Source organism: Sycon ciliatum, chromosome 6 (genome assembly GCF_964019385.1).
Source record: "Sycon ciliatum chromosome 6, ocSycCili1.1, whole genome shotgun sequence".
Taxonomy (NCBI): domain Eukaryota; kingdom Metazoa; phylum Porifera; class Calcarea; order Leucosolenida; family Sycettidae; genus Sycon; species Sycon ciliatum.
In genome coordinates this window covers 7,716,908-7,726,895 of record NC_088648.1, presented here as the reverse complement: position 1 = coordinate 7,726,895, position 9,988 = coordinate 7,716,908, and the positions used below count along the sequence as shown (strand labels likewise).

General features: G+C 48.2%; 1 protein-coding gene across 1 annotated transcript in view; it reads right to left on the bottom strand.

Moving 5' to 3' along the window:
* The window catches only part of LOC135820001 (transmembrane protein 245-like), a 24,839-nt gene extending 15,178 nt beyond the window's left edge, over nt 1-9,661 (bottom strand). The window contains exons 1-8 of the mRNA XM_065333301.1: nt 9,518-9,661; nt 8,743-8,761; nt 7,323-7,436; nt 5,533-5,792; nt 4,313-4,423; nt 3,331-3,435; nt 1,646-1,728; nt 706-796 (exon numbers count right to left, since the gene is read on the bottom strand). Of these exons, the coding sequence (XP_065189373.1) occupies nt 706-796; nt 1,646-1,728; nt 3,331-3,435; nt 4,313-4,423; nt 5,533-5,792; nt 7,323-7,436; nt 8,743-8,761; nt 9,518-9,661 (927 nt within the window). The remainder of the gene's footprint in view (nt 1-705; nt 797-1,645; nt 1,729-3,330; nt 3,436-4,312; nt 4,424-5,532; nt 5,793-7,322; nt 7,437-8,742; nt 8,762-9,517) is intronic.
* Between the last annotated feature and the right edge of the window lie 327 nt (nt 9,662-9,988).

Here is a 9,988-nt window from a genome sequence, read left to right as displayed (position 1 = left end):
TTGTCACTTTGCATGCTTGGTATGTGGATAAAGAAATGGAGCAGAATTCAAGGAAGTGTCTGCTATAATGTTTGTATGGTTCTCTGCCAAATTTCACTGTTATTCAAACATAATCTGTCAATTTGAGCGCTATACGCATATGGCTACAAACAGGTGCTGCTGCTGTGAACATCACAATACGTGGACATACACGCAGCCCCCCCCCCCCCCTCCAACTAGCATGTCCATTCCCGAAGGAAACTCACGACCGCCGCTAACACCAGGTAAACCCTGAACAGCACAATACCTGGACATACACGCAATCCCCTCCCCTTATGGGTACCAAAGCCGGGCCAGTTGGCTCGGCTCAAGCCGTACCAATAGACTGGTTGAGTTTTTTCTCCTCGGCCACCCACATAGTGAAAAATATTTTGAGTTCTTCTAACATTTCGCATAGTGCAATGGTGGCAAATGGCCTTTTAAACGGCACGATTTGGCTTGATTTTTCAAGAATCCACACAGGGAGGTCCCCCTTTTATTACACCCTTTGGGAGAAGCTGCACGAATCGATAATAGCTTCTGATGCCCATGCCCCCCCCCCCCAACAAAACACATGTGAATACACACCACCCCCACCCCCACACCTTCCCTCCCTCCCCACACACGCACGCACGCACACACCAAGGAATCCAGTGTCCCTCATTGAGGAGACGGAACGATACCTACCCCGGTGCGTATCCAATTTCGACCTTGCTGATGTGCTTGTTCCTTCATGCTTTGTAACATACCCGTGGCATTGCCTTCACCCTGCCACATACTTCAGCAAAGAAAATATGCAGTGCGCCACAAGCACACACACACACACACACACACACACACGCACACACACACACACACACAAACACACACTTGTTGCTCACTGCCAAAACTGGTCACGTGGGTCTCCCCGGGAGAGGGGAGAGACTCAAAAGGAATCTTGGAAAGATGACTCAATTGGCTATTGAACCGCCCAACGGCCGACACCCTCTGAAATCCCCAAAACTCTGGATGGACTTGAAAACGATCCCACTTATGGGCTCACCACACCTCAGTAAGTGGGTGAGGACAAGGTGCAGAAAAAGGATTGACGGCATCAGGGTATCCGTACCGGGATCCAACTGCAGTTACCTCTGCCCCTAGTGAAGGTAATACTTGCTACTAGTGTGGGTGGCTAGATTAGAGTGGATCTGATACAAGCTTCACTAGCACCATGATTACACAAGAGTTAATCTAGCCAGAAGTAGTCCATGGTTAACAGGTATGTATACTTCAAATAGAAATATATGAACCCTGGAACCAACGAAGGTGGTGGGTACAACATTACACCTTCAAGCAGCCGAGCCTGTTGGCAACAGACCCAACACTATCCGGCAAAAGTGTACCCACCGACCAAACTAGCTGGCACAAACACACACACACACACACACTCACACATACACACACAAACACACACACACACAAACACACACCGACTGGCTCTTTGTAACACTGTGCACTGTTCCAGGTCATACAAATCCCTGGGCAAGTCTACCAACACAGTCCCACAGCCAGGGAACAAGACAATATTTTGAACACAATTTCAAGCAGAGCAATTCCGGCACTAGCTGGAACTTGCTGTACCGCTCACCTTCTCAACTCTGGATACATCCCAATGACGTGCTGTCCAAGAGTGGTGCTTTGTTGAATGATGTGGCCCCTCTCACTTTGTACCTGCGCACCATCACCATCCGCAACAAATACAAAACAAACTGAGCAACTGAATGCTGAGCACATAAAACAGTTCAGTGGAAACTGAGTAGCGAAAACTGGGCAGGGGGAACTGGGTAGGGGAACTGGGCAGGGAGAACTATGTAGTGGTAGGAACCGAAGCAGAACCATGTCAGAAGTGTTAAGACTATGTGAGATGCTAATCCAGCCCCCGAAAATTTATCTCTGACAGCTCTCTGAGAGGCTTGGCAGTGATGTAATCAAACTAATCATCTACAGTGCCACCATTAAAGGGGAAGTTAAGGCAAAAATTAAAATTTCACTTGTTGTAGTCTTCGGGGTGCTGAGTCGAATGGTCTTGGTCCGAGAAAGCTGAGACGCTCCCTTCCTACTTGAATCCCAATCGAACTCGCGCACTTCCACCGAAACTGGGTGACTGCGCCCTACGAGATGGGGATTTGTATGCAAAATGTCACTAAAAGCGCCATTTCGTTCTTATAAAAGCACGGATGACCGCGATTGGCCCATATGTTGTAGTCTTTTGGACGCTGAGTCGACTGGTTTCGGTCCGAAAAGGCTGCGATGCAGCGTTCGCCCCTAATTCCCAATCGAACATGGTTGAACAAGCGGTCACGTGCTCCTGCGTACACCAGTCAGCTGGTCACCGTGCCTGCAGGGTACAACTTACAGCCTGTTTTGACCTTTTTTGGGTGCAGTCCTGTCACTCGAGTTGAACCTTGGTGTGAAAGTTGTCGCCTGCTGGCGTGGTGACCAGGTGATTTGGGCACCCAGGAGCACGTGACCGCTTCTTCAACCATGTTGGATTGGGAATAAAGGAGGAACGCTGCATCGCAGCCTTTTCGGACCAAAACCAGTGGACTCAGCGTCCAAAAGACTACAACATATGGGCCAATCGCGGTCATCCGTGCTTTTATAAGAACGAAATGGCGCTTTTAGTGACATTTTGCATACAAATCCCCATCTAGTAGGGCGCAGTCACCCAGTTTCGGTGGAAGTGCGCGAGTTCGATTGGGATTCAAGTAGGAAGGGAGCGTCTCAGCTTTCTCGGACCAAGACCATTCGACTCAGCACCCCGAAGACTACAACTGGTGAAATTTTAATTTTTGCCTTAACTTCCCCTTTAACACGCAGACTTTGACTTAAAGTCTGCGTGTAAACGCATTCTGATGCTTCCGATTGGAGACTCAACATTACAATTCATTTCAGCGTGGCCAGGTCTTACAGTCGCCTTGCTCCTTTCTACAATCTTAAATCCCTCGCCAATACTTCATTCTTCCAGCTAGTGTGCAACCAGATGCACTTATCTAAAAACTACTATAACAGCAGAATTGCTGGGCGGATTTACACAGTTCATGCATATCTCTAGCCAGTGCTTAACTTTGGAGTACCGAATGCGGACTAAAGTGGAAGTGACTGAAGAAGCTTATAGAACAGAAAAGGACCAAGGAACTACAAGTTACGCTATACGGTATACGCGACTTGAGAAGCTTTTGTGAAGTAAGGGATATGAGTCAATCAAGTTGTAAATCGCTTTGAAAAATCGTTCACTACATGAGGCTTGCCCTGCTGGGCTGTGAGCCGTACCTGAACAGCCAAGAAGAATGCCATCAGGAGAGTGGTCACACACAACACTAGGATCAACAGCAAGGGCACAAACTTGTCCGTTGTCGACAGCAGACCACTGACTATCTGAAAACAAGTGATGCGGAAAGTGAAGAAACCAGCAGTGGAGAGAGAGAGAGAGAGAGAGAGAGAGAGAGAGAGAGAGAGAGAGAGAGAGAGAGAGAGAGAGAGAGAGAGAGAGAGAGAGAGAGAGATAGATAGATAGATAGAGATAGAGAGAAAGAGAGAGACAGACAGACACACATCAATACAAGAGAGAGAGAGAGAGAGAGAGAGAGAGAGAGAGAGAGAGAGAGAGAGAGAGAGAGAGAGAGAGAGAGAGAGAGAGAGAGAGACACAGAGAGAGAAACAGAGAGAGACATTGTGACTGCTGAAGGACTATTCTAATCTGTGGAAGTAGCATGTGATGGAAAACACAGGCAGATACAATATGAACAATTCGTTCATAGAACACTTAAAAGCAGACTTCCAACTGATTTTTGCTCTCAAATTGTAGGACCTGCATCTGCACCAGCATCTGCACCTGCATCTGCACCTGCATCTGCATCTGCACCTGCATCTGCACCTGCATCTGCACCTGCATCTGCATTTGCATCTGCACCTGCATCTGCATTTGCATCTGCATTTGCATCTGCACCTGCATCTGCACCTGCATCTGCACCTGCATCTGCACCTGCATCTGCACCTGCACCTGCACCTACATCTGCACCTGCATCTGCATCTGCATCAGCATCTGCACCTACATCTGCATCTGCATCTGCATCTGCATATGCATCTGCATGTGCATGTGCAGATGCATCTGCATCTGCACATGCATCTGCATCTGCATCAGTTTGTGGATCAACACCTGCAACCAAATTCTTTAACTTAATTGACTTTAACATAAGCCAATCAAGCAATATCATTTGATACCATAAAAATATTGACACTGCATTTTACATACCTTCTTGTCTGCTTGGCTGATAAATCTGAGGATAGCGCGCATTGGTGGAGGCATGAGCGCATCTCGACGCGAGTGTATCCATGTACCGATCAATTGCTGGTGTCTGGAAAGCTGCAAAATGTGCCACAGAAATACAGCATGAGACTATGTCTTGGGAGGGGGGGGGGGGATCTAATGCCCTAATGCCCACTCAAACACACACACACACACACACACACACACAAACACATCTCCCCTCCCCACACACGCAAATACACAAATACACGCATACCTCTCTTGCAAATGCCGCCTCGCCTATTGAATAATCTGCGAGGAGATAATAATTTTAATAGAGCTATGATTAAAATGAAGGCCGCAGACATTGCGCAACTCAGTTACTTGTTTGACATGTATGTGTATTTAATAAGTATATAACAACAATAATTCCCAAGCTCTACCTGTAGGAATATTCAAACATTACACCCTCCACCAAGACACCCCCCCACACACACAAGACTCGTGTAAGTGCATTTTAGCACAATGAAAGAGACCATTTTATGTTGACAGTTTCTTGCTTTCAAAGCACAGTGTCAAATTTCTAATCCGAGTAGAGAAAAGTAATACAGGGCTGCATACTTACATAGACAATGGTGTCTGCGTGTTTCATATGCAAACAAATAACTGCAGTATTGGGTAGAAGAAAGCTCACAGGGCAATAAAAACCTCTCCAGATCCAGTAACCACTTGACTCTATACTTCAACCTCACGAACAATAACAGGTTTCTACTACCAGATCGATTGTCGTTACTCGCAACGCTAACTGTTCAATGCGTGCTCCCTAGCCCACAACAATTGATTTACTTATAAAGCATCTCCTGGCTCGCCGAAAGACTGCCAAAAGTGAGAATGTGATCTGTTCTGTTTGTATTCGTATTTAACCCTTTGTGTACCAGCCCCATCTGGAACCGTAACGTATGTTACGGTTCGACGCGCCGTTCGGCGGCGTCCTTGCTCCGATATGCTCGCGGTTTGTTGCGCTGGACAGTTGAGATCCCACTGCAAATTTTGATGTATGCTGTGGGTAGGTTGCCATTTGAAAGTATGGAGAACGACCGCGGCGAAACGTGCGCTTTGAAAATTCAGACTCTCCACAGGCCCTGGCCTAAGCCGGGGGGGGGGGGGGGGAGGGTCTCCGAGATGAAGGGTCGCGATCAACCACGGCTAACTAATTCGCAACTCACCAGCTTGCGGGTGGTGTCAACAATGCTGAATCGCTCCAGGATGAGTCGTACCACAATCAACGTGGCAGGGATGAGCAGCAAGCACAGCAGCCACGGGAACTTGTAGAGAATGAGAGCAAGGCAGCACCATACAACGGCGTAAAAGTAGCCACCACTGTGTTCCAACTCAGGACCAATGAACTCCTGGAATACACTGCGCTTGCGATGGGCACGGTTGCTCCACGAGCGACGCAGTTCGTAGCTGGTGGGAGAGTCGCGTCCTGTTCACACACACACACACACACACACACACACACACACACACACACACACACACACACACACACACACACACACACACACACACACACACACATTTGTGCGTGCATGTGCACCCACGCACATACACACACGCACGCACACACACATACAAACACATAAACAGACACGTACGCACACACAAAGACATACCAACATGAAAGTACCACACTCAGCACTGCTCCCTAACTGTAACGCATCACGTCTGCATCACGTCTGCATCACGTCTGCATCACGTCTGCATCACGTCTGCATCACGTCTGCATCACGTCTGCATCACGTCTGCATCACGTCTGCATCACGTCTGCATCACGTCTGCATCACGTCTGCATCACGTCTGCATCACGTCTGCATCACGTCTGCATCACGTCTGCATCACGTCTGCATCACGTCTGCATCACATCTGCACAATGTCCCATGCCAGTGATGTGCTATACAGTAAAAACACAGTTAACTGGAAAAGAAGGGGATTCGCAGTCATTGAAACAGGACACAATGTTATGGAGTGAATACCCATGCATATTTCATGCCTTCAAATCTCCCAGCTCACAGACTTGTTAAACAGGAAGTCGTACATTCTAGGAAGACGACATAGAAGTAACCAATACTGCATGTAACATGCAATCGCAATTCAGGATTTGAACTACTAAACCCTAATGCATTCCAGACATACAAACGAAGCCATGGGCACACAAATGGGCACACAAGTCGGACCTAGCCCAAGAGCGACTGTAATGGGCAGGCCAGAATCAAAACCCACATCAGTTCACGTTCCCAGTGTCTGCTCTAGCGCCGGGTGAGCCGGGTAATCCACCCGGTTGGGCGGCGCTTGGACCCGGTTGAAAATACAGTACCGGGTCACCTGTGACCCGGTTGGTACTTTACACTTTCGAACTTTGAAAGGACTGACTACATGGCTTGTATGCAGGGAGTCGTCAAATATTTGACGACTCCCTGCTTGTATGTGTCAGATACTTCTTCTTTTTTTCGTAATTTTCTAATTCCTGTCCTCTCTTTTCTAAATGCGGCCATTCGCCTTTATATCATTGGGCCTAGTTCCCGTTTATTGTCCGAATTAAAATAAACCAACCAACCAGTTAAAGCATGTGACTCGGCTGGTGAGACAGCGCCAGGTACATGTGTACCCGGCTCCGACCCGGTTGAAATGGTTGCGCCAGGTACACGTGTACCCGGCTGTCCTACAATCCTAGAGCAGACACTGGTTCCAGGTGCCTGTGTGGTCTCCCTAGACGCTACGACTCCATGAGTTCAACCCACATGTCTGCAACCTCATCTAAAGTAGGTGTTTATGCACACATGCATGCTCAAGAAGGCGCTCACTACATCATCAGCACACACGCATACACACGTGAGCACTATCCACACGCGGTCGACCGAATGGCTACTCGCTCCACACTGCCACGTATGTACATTGCACTGCAAGCACTACCCACACTTTGACACAGAGAGCTGCTTGCTCCAAAGTACTGTACCTGGAGAGGATGGGGGCACGGGTCGTGTATCAGTTTCGTCATGCGACAGTGATGACAGCAGCAACTCGGAAGCCTGTTCTTCCTCTTGATCTTGATCTTCATCATCATGCTGCTCTGCGGAGATAAGGAAAATGGGGAAATAAAAAACGAAAAAAGGTAAATTATCGTGTCCGTTCCCGAAGGGAACTCACGACGGCCGCTAACACCCGGTAAACCCTAGCGGCAGACGCAGAGCCTGACGGTGGAGGTGAGTGGATAAGTCTCACAACCATTGGCACAAGTGCCGAGAAACGGGGAGATAGGTACATGGAATAAAACATTGAGACTAAGGGGCAAATGCAGTCAATTTGTCACAAGCAGAAACAATGCTCTAGAAGGTTAACTAGATGTCGGTTCCGGGAAATTGGGATTCACTGACCTATTCCAGACTAAAGGAAATCAAGAATTCGCATCACCAACACCAGCGCATTCTCATACTGTCCTTATGCTGCTCTCGGTATTTGTCTCTGTATCTCTATCTCTTTCCGTCTCACAAATAGTACCTCCTTTAGAAAAATAATTGTTGTACAATGTCAGCAAAATGTCTGGCAAGATCCACCACCAGAAGGAATTTGAAGACTCCACTGCAGCCGTATTTGCTGTTGGATAAGATGTAGGCGAAAAGACTAAATGCACACCCTGCATTATGACGATAAACACACGCCAACCGCAAACACCTCTCTAAGCTGAAAAGTTACACTCCGGCATAAAGAGTCTTCTTCTCACAATCACCGCCATCAGTTCGCGCCTGGTTGATGCATGGCGGGTGAACGCGGACATAGCAAGCTGGCGCATAAGACAGTGCTTGACAAGGCGCAAGATTCGAACCGATATACAGTTGCGTTCGGTAAAATCCGACCCAACGTGCAAAGCTGTCGCCCTGGACCAGTTTTGATTACATCATTGTGCAATGTAAATTGTGCACATCAAGCAGCATTCGGGCCACTTCCACGGCATCAAGGGCCGTGCAAGTTGAGGACGCGAAATATACCCTTTGGGTCAGATTTCACAGAGTACAACTTAACCAGGGTGTACCTATGCAGTATGCAGCCTAGACAGCCTGGGTGTGCCTGGCATGTGCAGACCGTCATTTAACCAGGTGTGTCGCTACCGCTATACTATTCAACCATGGCTCATCAGCAGAACGAAACCTAGAGAAATAGATGAGACAAAGTGAAGGACACAGGTGCAGCCGTGGCCCAATAAATCTGACCCACATGCCGAAAGCAGTACCAAGGCTCATGCGACTGCTGCAGCCCTCGCATAGGCTTATTGGACCGTGTACGATAAAATTGAATAGGAAACTTGACGATACTTTCGACTCGTGGGTCAGATTTCTTTGGCCCCGACTGTATAAGAATACAAGCAGCAATGAAATTACTTATCTCAAAGCTGTCCAGCTAGTGCACCCAGAAGACACAACGATGTCACAAGGATGATGAGTGAGAGTCGATACGATGGCACCAGAGTAGCAAGGTAGAGCAGAAAGGTGAACCAGACGATGGAGGACAGGTGACGCATCACGTGCCGCGTCCGGCCCGACCAGAAGAAGACGATGAGCACCGCGTAGCCCGCAATGACCGTCTACACCTGCCTTGGAGCACACCAGCATGAACATTGTGCTGCAATGAATACGTTGAACGACAATTGCTTCTCTATTGACGTAGCTGGTTAGTGTGATGGCGAGAAAGCCCGGGGGGGGGGGGGGAGGGGGGGGGAGGGTTACTGATTTGTTGTGATGTATTTAGTCACCGACTGTGAGTAAACAACTGAATACCGTATTTTCAGGAATATATGCCGCACGGGAGAATAAGCGGCACCCCCATTGTTTTGGGCACACAATACAGATGTCTACCTTATTTATCACCGTTAAATTGATCATCGGAGTATAAGTCCCCCCTATTTTTTTGGGGGGGGGGGGGGGAGGTGAATTTGAGTGTTCAAAGTGCGGCTTATACTCCGTAAATATACGGTAACTAGAGAGTCAAAATGTTCCGAGTTATGACTAACTGTCCACTAACGTAACCAGATCTTATACAGTCAGCCATACGGTCATAACTCGTAACATTTTGTCCTTCTCCTTTTTCACCATAATTTAATCGGCTCACCATCCGAGTTCAACTAGAGAGTCCATTGCATTATCACAACACACTCACCAGATATATGTAACCGTAAATTCTAATGAACTCCATGAAGTGGGATGCTGTGTCTAGACCCTCAATAGAGCGTTGCAGCGCAGCGAACACTGGCAAGTGATTGAGAATGTAAACACATGTCAGCAGGCCCGCCATGCACGCCATGGCCTTCCACTGACGATACAAAACATCCTGCGACGTACGACAGGCCAGGCCAGGCCAGGAAATGCAGCGGCAGCACGATTATTCCCAGCCACAGTGGTGTGTTGTTAATCTGCATGAGCCCGAGCCTCGCGTTCAGGACGTGCGTGCTGCGATGCTTGATCGGGAACAAGAATACTCCGCACAGCACAGCCCAGAGGAGAGGTCTCAGAAATGCGGAGAACACCTGATACAGTGCGAACGCTACGATGCCCACAATCACGACAAACACATTGGCTGCCAACTGGCAGAACGCTTTGGTCACTTTGGTCTTGCTCAGTGCCTCTTCGC